The sequence below is a fragment of the Rana temporaria genome, chromosome 1, assembly GCF_905171775.1.
Source record: "Rana temporaria chromosome 1, aRanTem1.1, whole genome shotgun sequence".
Taxonomy (NCBI): domain Eukaryota; kingdom Metazoa; phylum Chordata; class Amphibia; order Anura; family Ranidae; genus Rana; species Rana temporaria.
The window spans coordinates 235,824,813-235,838,952 of NC_053489.1; the positions used below are offsets into that span (position 1 = coordinate 235,824,813).

The following is a 14,140-nucleotide window of genomic DNA, read 5'->3' on the forward strand; positions in this document are numbered from 1 at the left end:
CCGGGTATGGGTCTTCGGGAGCGGGCGTTCCTTCTTGATTGACAGTCTTCCGAGAGGCTTCCGACGGTCGCATCCATCGCGTCACTAGTAGCCGAAAGAAGCCGAACGTCGGTGCGCCTCTATACTGCGCCTGCGCACCGACGTTCGGCTACTTTCGGAAAATCGTGACGCGATGGATGCGACCGTCGGAAGCCTCTCGGAAGACTGTCAATCAAAATAGAAACGCCCAGTCCCGCAGCCCATACCCGGAAGCGGCGGAGAAGATGCATCTCGTAAACGGTAAGTACAGCTCATATTTTAAAACAACTATCCGATTCCCCTTGACAAAACGAGCATGAAGCGAAGGGGAAAAAGTGTTATGTACGCGTGAACCCCCGCTTTAAAGTAGAATTTTAGATGTAAATTTTTTTTTATTTTAGATAGAACAAGGAAGGGTCACAACCTGTTGTAAGGCAACATGTTTCACAACCATTGTTAATTTTGGCAGCAAATTTCAAATTTTGGTTTTAGTCTTTGACTAAAATGCTATTTTAGTTTTAGTCCCATTTCATTAATTTGCAATTGTTTTAGTCGACTAACATTTCCCGTACGTTTTATTCGACTAAACTCATTTTATTTGTCTAAAATCAAATGCGTTTAGTTAAAGCGGGAGTTCACCCATTTCTAAAAAAAAAAAATTTCTTCCCCTAGATTCCTGCTCGTTCGGTCTAGGGGAATCGGCTATTTGTATTAAAATATGAGCCGTACTTACCCGTTTTCGAGCTGCATCTTCTTCCGTCGCTTCCGGGTATGGGTCTTCGGGAGCGGGCGTTCCTTCTTGATTGACATTCTTCCGAGAGGCTTCCGACGGTCGCATCCATCGCGTCACTCGTAGCCGAAAGAAGCCGAACGTCGGTGCGGCTCTATACTGCGCACCGACGTTCGGCTTCTTTCGGAAAATCGTGACGCGATGGATGCGACCGTCGGAAGCCTCTCGGAAGACTGTCAATCAAGAAGGAACGCCCATTCCCGAAGCCCATACCCGGAAGCGACGGAAGAAGATGCAGCTCGTAAACGGGTAAGTACTGCACATATTTTAATACAAATAGCCGATTCCCCTAGAGAAAACGAGCAGGAAGCTAAGGGGAAAAAGTGCCCTCTAAGGGTGAACCCCCGCTTTAAATTGTAATCCATTTCTCTACAATTTACAAACATATTATATACTCCTGAAGTAAAAAAAAAAAAAATCTAATATTATGTTTTTGAGGTATTAAGGTTTGAACAAACTCGCAGCCCAGATTTAGCCACACTGCATGGTCTGAGGAGGCCTGTAATGCTGCACAGTGAGATGAACGGTGATCTGAGCTGTAATGCTGGACCGTGGTCTCAGAAGGCCTGTATTGCTGCATAGTGCTCTGGCCAGAGGGTGGCTTTAACCCCCTTAGCGGTAAACCCGAGCGTGACTCTGGGTGGATTTTTTATGCTAAGAACGGTATCCCCGAGTCACGCTCGGGGTGGATGTGCAGCGGCGCGGCTTACCTTTCGCAGCATCCACAGACAAGTTACTCACCTTGTCCCTGGATCCTGCGATGCCTCCCCGCTGTGTGAGCGAGCGGGACCTCGCTCGAAACACAGTCTCCCTGTGTGCCGCCGATCTCCGTTCCCTGCGACGTTACGACGCACGGGGGCGGAGAACGGCGCTAAATTCAAAAAAGTAAATAAACACATTACATACAGTATACTGTAATCTTATAGATTACAGTACTGTATGTAAAAAATCCACACACCCCTTGTCCCTAGTGGTCTGCCCAGTGCCCTACATGTACTTTTATATAATAAAAACTGTTCTTTCTGCCTGGAAAATGTAGATTGTCCAAAAGTGTCCCTTTATGTCAAAAATGGTTTTAGATCAGCTAGAAAACAGCGATAATAAATTATAATCACTTGCAGAAATGTGCGATAGCGATTTGTGGGGAAATACGTCATAAAAAAATAAAATGATGACAGCGACAATTCTGCAACTGAGCAAATTTCAGTGATTTTGAGTTGATTACATTATTGAATAATTTTTATTATAATTATATTATTATTTGTTATAATTATTTATAATTATTTATTATATTATAATTTATAATTTTTTTTATTTTTTTTTAAATCATACCCGGGATGCCTACTAGACTCTTGTTTGGTCAGATTTAAGTGAGTTATTCCTAAAAATTACAGGCCTATAATATAAAACGCCAAATTTCCTTGCAAAATAATTGTACTGCTTTTGGTACGTAATTCCAGACAGAATCATACTGCCAGGGAGGTTAATGTTACACAGTGCTCTGGACGGTGGTTTTAGGCCTGTAACGCTGCACAGTGCTCTGGATGGTGGTATGAGAGGCCTGTAACGCTGCAAAGTGCTGGATGGTGGTCTAAGGGATGGCCTGTAATGCACAGTGCTCTGGATGGCAGTGGTCAGAGGAGGCCTGTAATGCATACACAGTGCTCTGGAGGTACCGTGGTCTAAGGGAAGGCCTGTACATGTATTGTACACAATCATAAGTGCTCTCTGCTCTGGACGGTCACCGTCAGGAGTGGGACTCTCGTTGGGAGGCCTGTAATGCACAGTACTGCTCTGGACGGTTGTCTGAGGACTCGGAAGCCTTAATGCTTTTTGCACAGTGCTGCTAAATGAAGCGTGCTACGGACTCAAGTCGCTCCGCTTGCTGGGAGCGGAAGCAGGCGGTGTGCCATGTAAAACAGAAGTTTACAAGGGTAAACGCCCCTGCCTCATATTTTCGTTTTGTTCGCTAACGAAAATGGATTTGATTTTTCGTCATAGTTTTCGTCAGTGGACGAAAATGTGGTGTACTTTTTTCTTTTTCGTCACTATAAAAAGGCTGCTGATGAAAATTTTGACAAATGTTTTCATCTAAGAAATTCACACTGGTTACAACCCTTCAGATTTTTTTTTTTTTTTTCACCATCTGTGTCCCATTTGTAGAGATTTATCTTCACTTCCTGTCTCCTAGCCAAACAGGAGGTGAGAGGATATCCTTGCAATTTAGGGCAATTCCTAGAGGACCCCTAGATCATCAAAACTAGTGTCCCCATTGAAAGATTTCCCCTCTATTACTTTTTTGGGGACAACCCAGAAAAGTAATAGGGGATTTTTTTTACTTTTCACTTTCAATGATGATGGTAAACATGGCCATAGAGAGGGTGATCTCCATAACAGGGCCACAGACAGCAATAAAAACCTAATGGGTGTTCTAATCTCTCCACTATTCAAAACAAAAAAAAAGTTTAGCCTTTTAGTTGTATAGATATTTATTTTATAAAACAAAAAAAACACGGAACTATTTTGTTCTTTGGTTTGAACTGAACAGCAAATGGTTAAATTTGTGTGTGTGGTGTTGTTTTTTTTTTTATAATATCGAGATATACTTTTAAATATCTATATTAAATGAAAGCAGATGTTTCCTTTGTTGGTAGATATCCCTTAAATAATGGGCAAATGTTGGTTTGCCAGTCTGAACATGCCGTAAAAAAGCTGTTGTAGTATTTATTAATGTTCTAATTGTCTACTTTTTCCACTGTATTGTGCAGCAACTACCTAGACTTAAAGTGGAAGTCCATGCAAAAACTAAAATCCCTGCATCTATAGCTACCAGCATTCTAACACTAGACCTGTAAAGAAAAAACGAGTATACATACATTTTTGAAGCTGCTCTGACCGGATCCCACGCTGAGCTGTCAGCCGCGACTTTGCTGTGTAGGCAGGTGCAGAGGACACGGATGACAACGGAAGCCCTATAGTAACTCTATGGGTGAAGTTGCTTCCCATTCATTTCACAGCTGTTGTCAGCCGTGTCCTTTGCAGAGCTTCCACCGCTGGAGATCGGGATAAAGGAATGTATACTATTTTTTTCTTTTATAGGGCTAGAGGGGTTAGTGTTAGATCAGTAGTGTCTACAGATACAGGGATTTTAGTTTTTGCATGGACTTCCACTTTAATATATGTTTAAATATTAAAGAATAAAAATGTTGATATTGTAGGCCCTTGTCGAGTACCTCAGTGACGCTCTGCAAGTGTTTGTATCGGGCCATAATGGCTATAACTTTCCATCTTGTGTCCCACCAGCTGGCTGCTGAAACTCCGAAGTTAGCAGAATACCAAGCTTACATTGACTTTGAAATGAAGGAAGGAGATCCAGCTCGCATCCAGCTTATTTTTGAACGTGCCTTAGCTGAAAATTGTTTGGTTCCAGATCTTTGGGCAAAATACGCTCTGTACCTTGTGAGTATTTGGTTGAATGGGTTAGAATAGTATAGTGTGCAGCTTATGCAGACCATTGCGTTATAGAGAGGAAGGCTGTGCACAGCTGCCAAACAAATTGTAATATCTCTTCTGTTACCACAGTACTTCCCCAAGAATATTTACAGGCTTTGTGCATTTGTTTAATCACTTCCCTACCGGCCCATAGTAAAATGACGTCCACAAAGAACTTCTGCCGTTCAGAGTGGACGTCATATGACGTCCTGGGCTTTCCGGGTGGATATCTGAATGATGCCTGCAGCTAGAGGCATCATTCAGATATCCTTCTAAACTGCCGGCGATTCTGCACAACGTAAGAACGATCATAGCGGCGGTTCCGCCGCTAGATCGTTCTTACAGGCGGCGGGAGGGGACATCCCCCCCCCCTCCCGCCGCCATCCGGTGCTTCTCCGGGCTCTCCCGTGCCATCGGGGGCCCGGAGAACGAATCGTCCGGCGCTCGCAGGAAGCATAGAGATGACTGGTGACCAGATGGTCACCAGTCATCTCTATGACCGTCGGAGGACCCGGGCGCGATGTGATGACGTCACGCCCGGGTCCCCGTAAGTAAACAAAGCCGCGATTGCGGCTGCTAAGCAACCACAAGCATGAGATCGGTGAATTTTTTTTCACCGATTTCATGCTTTCCAGCCTGGAGGAGAGATGTGGGGTTTTATTGACCCCGCATCTCTCCATAAAGAGTACCTGTCACACACATTCCTATTACAAGGGATGTTTACATTCCTTGTAATAGGAATAAAAGTGATAAAAAAAAAAAAAAAATTAAAAAAAAAAAAGTCTAAAAAAAGAAATAAATATATAAAAAAAAAAAGAAATAAAAATTTATTTTTTTAACGCCCCTGTCCCCGGTAGCTTGCGCGCAGAAGCGAACGCACACGCAAGTCCCGCCGACATATGTAAACGCCGTTTAAACCACATATGTGAGGTATCGCCGCGTGCGTTAGAGTGCCAGCAACAATTCTAGCACTAGATCTCCTCTGTAAATCTAAACTGGTAACCTGTAAAAAATTTCAAATCGTTGCCTATGGAGATTTTTAAGTACCGAAGTTTGGCGCCATTCCATGAGTGTGCGCAATTTTAAAGCGTGACATCTTAGGTATCTATTTACTCGGTGTAACATCATATTTCATATTTTACAAAAAAATTGGGCTAACTTTACTGTTTTTAAATTTTTTTAATTCATGAAACAATTTTTTTCCCAAAAAAAGGCGTTTGAAAAATTATTGCGCAAATACCGTGCAAGATAAAAGGTTTCAATGACCGTCGTTTTATTCCCTAGGGTGTCTGCTAAAAAAACATATATAATGTTTGGGGGTTCTGCATAATTTTCTAGCAAAAAAATTATGATTTGTACATGTAGGAGAGAAGTGCCAGAATAGGCTTGGTATGGAAGTGTGTATAACTGCCCAGTATGGAAGAGGTTAAAGCTGAAATTATATAATTGCTTCATTTCACAATTCATCTTTCACACTTTAGCACATGCGTGTGCCAAACCATATGGTCCTGCAGTACCATGCAGCTTGGTGCTGCGCAATTGGGAAAAAAGGGCCAGGGACTCGTTTCTCTGCATTTCTCATGGGTAGTGCAGCCTATTAAAATGAATGGGCTGACCTACCTGTGACATGCGCAAGCACAGATCTGGACTGAGCACCATATCACAATCCCATCCTTATACCGGCACTCAGACCGACTTGGTTTTGTTTTAGTAGCAGAAAGGGCATCGCTGACAGTGGCTGCATTTCTTAGTGAAGGAATACGTTTGTTTGGACCAGCCAAACTTTAAAGTTAAATGAGAGCTGAAGTTAAGCTGATCGTTTGTCTGAGGAAGCTTGGTACAGCAATATTACCTCGCCTATCCTCAACTTCCTCAGATTCCTCCATGCTTCTAGACTGGTCAGTCCCTGCAGCCTCTTCTCCCCTATGCTCTAGTGGTCTAGGTCTCCTGACGTCGAGCCCTGCATTGGATGTTGGGATGCCAGGTTGACAGCCCACTGTCGGAGTATAAGGGAGCAAAGTCTGTCGGGTGAGTGGTGGATCAGGTAAGTTAATGCGCTCTTTCTGGTACCCTAGACAAACAAGTAATTTAACTCTTGCAGTCTGGGCACAGCCCCACTAAAAGGGCATTTTTTAAGATTTCTCAGAGTTGGGTTTTATTAGTAAAATTCAACAAATGATATGACTAAAGACAACCGTGTCTGAAACTTGCTGTAACTTTTCTAATTTGACACTTGACATTTTTGAGTTTACATTCCAAGTTTACTTTTTATATGGAGACCAGAGATGGGGATACACTAGTGATCTTTGTTGTGACATATGGTTCCTTGTTCTCATGATGGGATAAAGATTCAAAAAACCTTATTTTTATTTTTATTTTTTTTAGAAATCCTATCACCTAGATATTATTTTAACATGTGTTGCGTGCCATCAAAATTCCAACAAGTTGTCAAATTCAGATATTATATAAAATTTAAGATATTACATTAGGGATGGGGGAACTTTGTAATCGCATCAGACATATTTATACATATTATCGGCAAAAACTCTTTGATCTTTCTGAAGCTTACACGTCGGGGAACCTAAAAGTGAAGTATGGGCAAAGCTTTTTTGACCGTACTTTTTCTTGTGGGTCACAGGAGTGCACTTGTACTCTCCTGTGATCCAGAATCAGCCGACATCCATTTTAAAGATTGCTGTTGGCTGACGTCACAGAGCCACTCCAGGCTCTGCAAGGATTCCCATTAATGTTGGGATCTTCTATACTGGCAGCTGGCTCAGTTTCTCAGCGTGCTGCTTAGAGCCTGAACAAGCCATTACAGCCCGAGCACTGGAGGGGCAGAATAGAGAGCGGTGACTACTAGTCACCGCTCTCTACTCTGGAAAACTGAGCAATCAGCGGTCATGTGATCGCTTAGTGCTTGGCTTTAGAGCCGAGGAGGGACAGCTATAGCAGACCGATGCTAAAGCAGGGGGGCGAGTATTTGTGTGTGTTTATTTTAGATTCCCACATTTCTCCTTTTTAAGTTAATTTTAAGTTAATTTTTTTGCATTTTGCGAGGCTTGTTTATTTATCGTGTACAATGTTGGCTGTGGAATAGTTCAGTTTAGTAGGTGTAAATTTAGTTCTAGGAAAGAAAATACTTTAATGTTGCTGCGTCTACTTGTAGGACAGACAGCTTAAAGTGAAGGACCTGGTTCTTTCTACTCACGACCGGGCTACCAGGAACTGCCCATGGACAGTGGGCCTTTGGAAGAAGTGTATTCTCGCCATGGAACGACATTGTGTAGATCACAGCACTATAGTTGGTGAGTACTGGTCTACTACATCTAAGTAATCCTCTTTGTAAGCAGTGCAGTGCATAACATTTCAATAAGCTGGCAGAAGTGAGTTGCAAAGGACTCGCATGTCACTACTGTGACCTACAAGTGTGGTCAAAATAGCTTTGGCCATACTTCTCCTTTTGAATTGAATCCTTCGTGACTTGGAATAACTGTATCTAAAGTAGCTTCCAGCACTCAAGTTAATTTTATTTTTTCATCAGAAACGTTTGAAAAGGCTCTTAATGCTGGCTTCATCCAGGCCACAGATTATGTGGAGATTTGGCAGTCATACTTGGACTATCTTCGAAGACGAGTAGACTTCACAAAAGGTAACTGCTGGATCTGTCCACAACTCCTGCTTGAATGTCCTGTATTGTCTGCCTGGGACTGTTACAGTACGAAATAATTCTAGGTCCTTTCATTAATGTTTTTTGTATGAGGTATGGGGAACTATGGCATGCAAACACATGAATATGGGAACGGCCATTGTTTTTGTTTTTAAAGATGCAGACCCCAAACTGTTCTGGTTATCTAAGATTGGATATTTATGAAATCGCTATCCCTGATCATTTGACTTGCATGAGGAGTTTAATGTACTCTAACATGCTAGTTTAGTTTTCAGCGGTCTGCCATATCTGGGTTTACTCGGGCCTTATTGAGATTAGAGGGTCAACACAAAGCCCAAGGGCCTATGTTGCAACATTCTGCAATGTAAACTGGTAAATACATACTATAGATTCCTGACCTCTTTAGCAAAATCCAAGGAATGTAAATAAAAATAAGACATGCCTCAATAACGCAAGTATTTCCCATGGTAACAGTGCTCACCGCACTGCATCTATTGGGGAGCAACTTTGTCATCCCAGGATGCTCTCCCGATTTGCACTACAAGCACCTTCTCATTTGGGAATATCTGGGAAGGCTGTTTGGAATTTCATTTTAGTCCACAGGAAGTTACAAGGATGGTGAATTTCTGTTCGGATTAACAGGTATTCTTACTTGCAAAAAAGAAAACTACAGTGAGGGGGAAAAAGTATTTGATCCCCTGCTGTTTTTGTATTTTTGCCAACTGACAAAGAAATGATCAGTCTATCATTTTAATGGTAGGTTTATTTTAAAAGTGAGAGCCAGAACAACAACAAACAAAATCCAGAAAAATCCATTTCAGAAAAGTTATAAATTGATTTGCATTTTAAAAGGGTGCAATAAGTATTTGATCCCCTATCAATGGGCAAGATTTCTGGCTCCCAGGTGTCTTCTATACAGGTTAAAATCTTGGAATAGGAGCACTCTCTTAAAGGGAGTACTCCTAATCTTGGCTTGTTGTATAAAAGACACCTGTTCACAGAAGCAATCAATTGGTTTTCAATCTCTCCACCATGGCCAAGACCAAAGAGCTGTCCAAGGATGTCGGGGACAAGATTGTAGCTGGGCTACAAGACCATCGCCAAGCAGCTTGGTGAGAGGGTTACAACTTACAACAGCGATTATTCACAAATGGAAGAAACACAAAATAACTGTCAATCTCCCTTGGTCTGGGGCTCCATGCAAGTTCTCACCTCGTGGAGTTTCAATGATCATGAGAACGGTGAGGAATCAGCCCAGAACTATACGGGAGAGTCTTGTCAATGATCTCAAGACAGTTGGGACCATAGTCACCAAGAAAACATTTGGTGACCCACTACTGATATCCTGAAGCCCCTGCAAGGTCCCCCTGCTCAAGAAAGTACATGTACAGGCCCATCTGAAGTTTGCCAATGAACATCTGAATGATTCAGAGTAGAACTGGGTGAAAGTGTTTTGGTCAGATGATACCAAAATCAAGCTCTTTGGCATTAACTCAACTCGCTGTGTTTGGCGGAGGAGGAATACTGCCTCTGACCCCAAGGACACCATCCCCACTAGTAAACATGGAGGTGGAAACATTATGCTTTGGGGGTGTTTTTTTTGCTAAGGGGACAGGACAACTTCAAAGGGACAATGGATGGGGCCATGTATCCTCAAATCTTTGGCGAGGACCTCCGTCCCTCAGCCAGGGCATTGAAAATGAGTCCTGGATGGGTATTCCAGCATAATGAACCAAAACACAGCCAAGGCAACAAAGGAGTGGCTCAAGAAGAAGCACATTAAGGTCCTGGAGTGGCCTAGCCAGTCTTGCGACTTTAATCCAATAGAAAATATGTGGAGGGAGCTAAATGTTGGAGTTACTAAATGTCAGCCTCAAAACCTTAATGTTTTAGAAAGGATCTGCAAAGAGGAGTGGGACAAAATCCCTCATGAGATGTGTGCAAACCTGGTGTCCGACTACAAGAAACGTCTGTAATTGTCAACAAGGGTTTTGCCATAAGTCATGGTTTGCGTAGGGGGTCAAATACTTTTATTTCACTTATTAAAATGAAAATCAATTTATAACTTTTTTGAAATGCGTTTTTCTGGATTTTATTGTTGTTGGTCTTGTCTCTCACTGTTAAAATAAACCTACCATTAAAATTTATAGACTGATCATTTCTTTGTCAGTGGGCAAATGTAAAAAATCAGCAGGGGATCAAATACTTTTTTTCCCCTTACTGTATTGCAGCCACCATATCTGAAGACTGGTAAGCTGCAATATGTTACATTTATGTTTGGGCATACTGTCAGTGTAAACTTTATTAAAGTTTTCAGTAACATGGGACACATCAGTGTAACATTGCAATTTGATGTGCTGTGGCCCCAATTGGACATAGTACACATGAGTAATGTTTGTGCACACCCTAATTATTTATCATGGCCCGTGTTGGCAAACGGCAGTCATCGGAGATGGCTGTATGAATATAGTTCAGCTGTTGAGTACTTTGTAGCTCTCCATATTGAAATGGCTGCCTATTGTTTGACTGACATATCCTTCATTTCCTGTCACTCAGCAGTTGGTGGCTTCACAATATTGGCACAGGAAGTAAACTCATCCATAAATTATTCTTAAGTGATTCCAGTGAGAGCCTCACTTTAGCAAGGAAGGGTTACATAGTAGGTGAGGTTGAAAAAAGAAAGTCCAACCTATGTGTGTGATTATGTCAGTATTACATTGTATATCCCTGTATGTTGTGGTCGTTCAGGTGCTTATCTAATAGTTTTCGATGCTCCCTGCTGAGACCACCACCTGTGGAAGGAAATGCCACCCCCTTGCCGCTCTTGCAGTAGAGAACTCACTATGTAGTTTAAGGTTAAACCTCTTTTCTTCTAATGTTAATGCGTGGCCACATGTCTTGTTAAACTCCCTTCCAGAAAAATGTTATCCCTATTGTTGGGTCACCAGTACGGTCCATGTATTACAAACTAGGATTTTCTGTTTTTGATGGATCGGTCAGTATTGTCATATGTAATAGTAGAGTTACAGGCTTCTCGTAACTTAATTTTTCCAGATTCCAGTAAAGAGCTTGAAGAACTCAGAGCTGCATTTGCTCGTGCACTCGACTACTTGAAGCAAGAAGTTGAGGAAAGTAAGTACTTTTTTTTTTTTCTTTTTTTTATGCACACAGAAACCCCTATATGCAATGGCTGGGGACCCTAAACTAGGACACCAGTGTGTAGTAGTTTCAAGCACACGTCCAATTCCTTGCCAACTTGGTCATGTCCTACACCTTGCAATTGTTTTTATGCAGAATGTGCAAGCTATGATTGTTTTCACATATGTACTTTATTATGAGATGCATAAGTTATGTTTTTTTTTTTTTTGCACTAGTATGTGTGTGTGATTTTTAATAATACAGTACAACCTTGGTTTGAGAGCATTTTTCAAGACAAGCAAAATGTTTTAGCAAATTTTGCCTTGATATACAAGCGATGTCTTGATATAAGAGTAGCGTCGTGTCACAACTGAGTATAAAAAAGAAGAGAGGAGTCTCTAAGTGTAGTAATATGGTTACATTTAATGAAGGTACAACATTTAGCAACTTATTGCTACACTTAGAGGTGCCTCTCTTTTCTTTTGATACCCTGTAAAAAAAAATGCTTTGATATACAAATGCTTTGGATTACAAGCATGTTTCTGGAACGAATTATGCTTGCAAACCAAGGTTTTACTGTATATTCTTATACAGGATTTATATAGCGCCAATGGTTTGCACAGCAATTTACAATATAAAGGGAGACCGTACAGCAACAATACAATGCAAAACAAGAGGGTTAGATGGGCCCTGCTTCTGGGAGCTTACAATCTAATAGGGATCCGCTGGTGGAACAAAGGATATTTTATCTGTGAGGGATAAACTGATGGGAGAATTTGGTTATTGGCTGATTTAGAAAAGCGAAAGATCAGTGGCGAAGGTTTCTACAGGTAATTTGTTTCCTGCTTGGAGAGATAGGTGGTTGAAGACAAGGATACTGTGAAAGTGATGAAGTTGTGATCAGAGAGAGAAAAGGGGGTGTTGGTGAGTTTGCCAGGAGTCCAAAGATGGGAGAAAACAAGGTCAAGGGTGTTACCATGAGAGTGAGTGGGGGACTGTGTCCATTGTGTTAGATCAAAAGATGAGGTTATGTTGAAAAGTTGAAATGTAGCCAGGCATTTATTGGGATGTTAAAATCACCAAGGATAATAGTGGGTATTTCATAGGAGAGAAAATAGGGTAGCCAGGCAGAGAAGTCAGCAAGGAAGTGTGACACTGGTCCAGGAGGCTGATAGATCACTGCACAATCCATAGAGAAATTGGAGAAAACAGATGAATACAGTGCATCTAAAAAGAAGAGAAGGATAGAGAGGGAGGGGTAGGAAGGACTTGTAAGGTGGGGGAGCAATTCAACTCCACCTCCTTTCCAACCACTGGGTCTGGGCGAGTGAGGCCTCCATAGGAAAGGGCAGCAGAAGAGGCGGAGTCAGACACTTGAAGTCAGGTTTCTGTAATTGCAAGAAGGTTAAGGGAATTGAGACAAGAAGGTAAAGCTTGTTACAGACAGCACAGGCGTTCCAGAGAAGGAGGAGTTTGGAAGCAGGAAGATCGAGATTAAACTGAGTGGTTTGTGGCTATTGTCGGAGGAAGGAGGGTGTGGGGGTGAGACTCTTTTGCAATAGTAGGTATAGGGTGTATTTTAGCACTGCAGTTTAATTGACCTGCTACTATATTGTCACTTAATTAAATTAGTGTGTCCTGTTTATGTTCTTGTAGAATTTCATGCAATGTGTAGTAATAAGAGCTATGCATAATTATATATGATGGAGATCTGAGTTTACAGTGCTTAAATGTATTTTTCACATTTCTTACGCTCTTTCAGGATTTGGTGAAAGTGGAGATCCAACTTGCAGCATAATGCAAAACTGGGCCAGGGTTGAGGTAAGCATGTATCTAATTTTGTCAATCAACTTATTTTTTATTTTTACTAAGGCCCCTTTCACCCAATCGGACCGCTTAGGTTCGCCTGCCAGTTTTGACGACAGATCTGAACGGCCACTCCATGCAGTCCTATGGAGCGTCGGATGTCAGCAGAGACATGTCCGCTGACATCCACCCCGATCTGATCCACCAAAATCGGACGGATGGCGAAACGTCCCCATCCGTCCATGGCAGATCAGATGAGATGAAAATGAACATGCTGTCCGTTTTTCATCAGATCTCCCCATAGGAGACAGCGGCGCTGCACAAGCCCCTCCGCCGTCTCAGCGGAGAGATCTCCCGGTGAGCTGGCGGACTCTGTATGATTTTCTCTGTGTTAAGAAAGCTTTTGTTTACAGAGCTTAGATCTCAAGATGAAATTTACACACACAAATAAGGCAGACCATAGATGGTTCGAATTCTGGCCAGTTCAACTTTGGTAAAAAACCAGCCTGCCTGATCTTGTTTGCGATTTAGACATTTAAAAATGTATAAACTAAAAAAAAATGTATCCCAAGCAATTAGTTACCTTTTAGGGCTTGTTCATACCATACATGCATGAGAACTGATGGGAAAACCATGCAGATTTCACTTGCAGAGACGTGAGTTTACATCAGTTTTCATGCGCATTTCAGTGAGTTTTCATACACGTCCGTTATGTGCCCTGTTCACACCACAGTTTTGCTGTCACATCTGTTTTTTTTTCAATGCAGAAATCTGCTACACGTTGCAGATTTCTGTGCAAAAAAAAAAATTGCACTTGATACGAGTGTTGTGGTGTGAACAGGGCACAAAGAGAGCAATTGTGTGTGTGTGTGTGTGTGTGTGTTTGTTTTTTTTTTTTTTTCTTGTCCTTGCAGAACGCGTGCAGAAAAAATGATTTCTCTGCTCATGGCGTAACAAGGCCTTAAAGTATCTAATTTCAAATTTTCATGGAATACATGCTTTTCTAAGACAAATTCTTGAGTAAAACGGCTAAGCTAACAAATACTGTAGCAGCTGACTTTTAATATTGGGGCACTTGTTTGTCCAGGGATCCCACTATATCGGCACCCCAGCCGATCTTGGGATCGACTCCCGGCAGCTGCCGCCGCCATTCCTGGTAAGGGTAGTGAAGCCTTTCGTCTTGACAGCAGGTTCTCTTCTGTGCAAAGCGCGCTGCACTTTCTAAT

The 14,140-nt window shown here is 42.0% G+C and overlaps 1 protein-coding gene across 1 annotated transcript in view; it reads left to right on the forward strand.

Annotated features, from left to right (window-relative positions):
- SART3 (spliceosome associated factor 3, U4/U6 recycling protein) overlaps nucleotides 1-14,140 on the forward strand; it is a 38,125-nt gene that overhangs the window by 16,184 nt on the left and 7,801 nt on the right. The window contains exons 7-11 of the mRNA XM_040351896.1: nucleotides 4,112-4,267; nucleotides 7,470-7,608; nucleotides 7,845-7,952; nucleotides 11,025-11,102; nucleotides 12,871-12,929. Of these exons, the coding sequence (XP_040207830.1) occupies nucleotides 4,112-4,267; nucleotides 7,470-7,608; nucleotides 7,845-7,952; nucleotides 11,025-11,102; nucleotides 12,871-12,929 (540 nt within the window). The remainder of the gene's footprint in view (nucleotides 1-4,111; nucleotides 4,268-7,469; nucleotides 7,609-7,844; nucleotides 7,953-11,024; nucleotides 11,103-12,870; nucleotides 12,930-14,140) is intronic.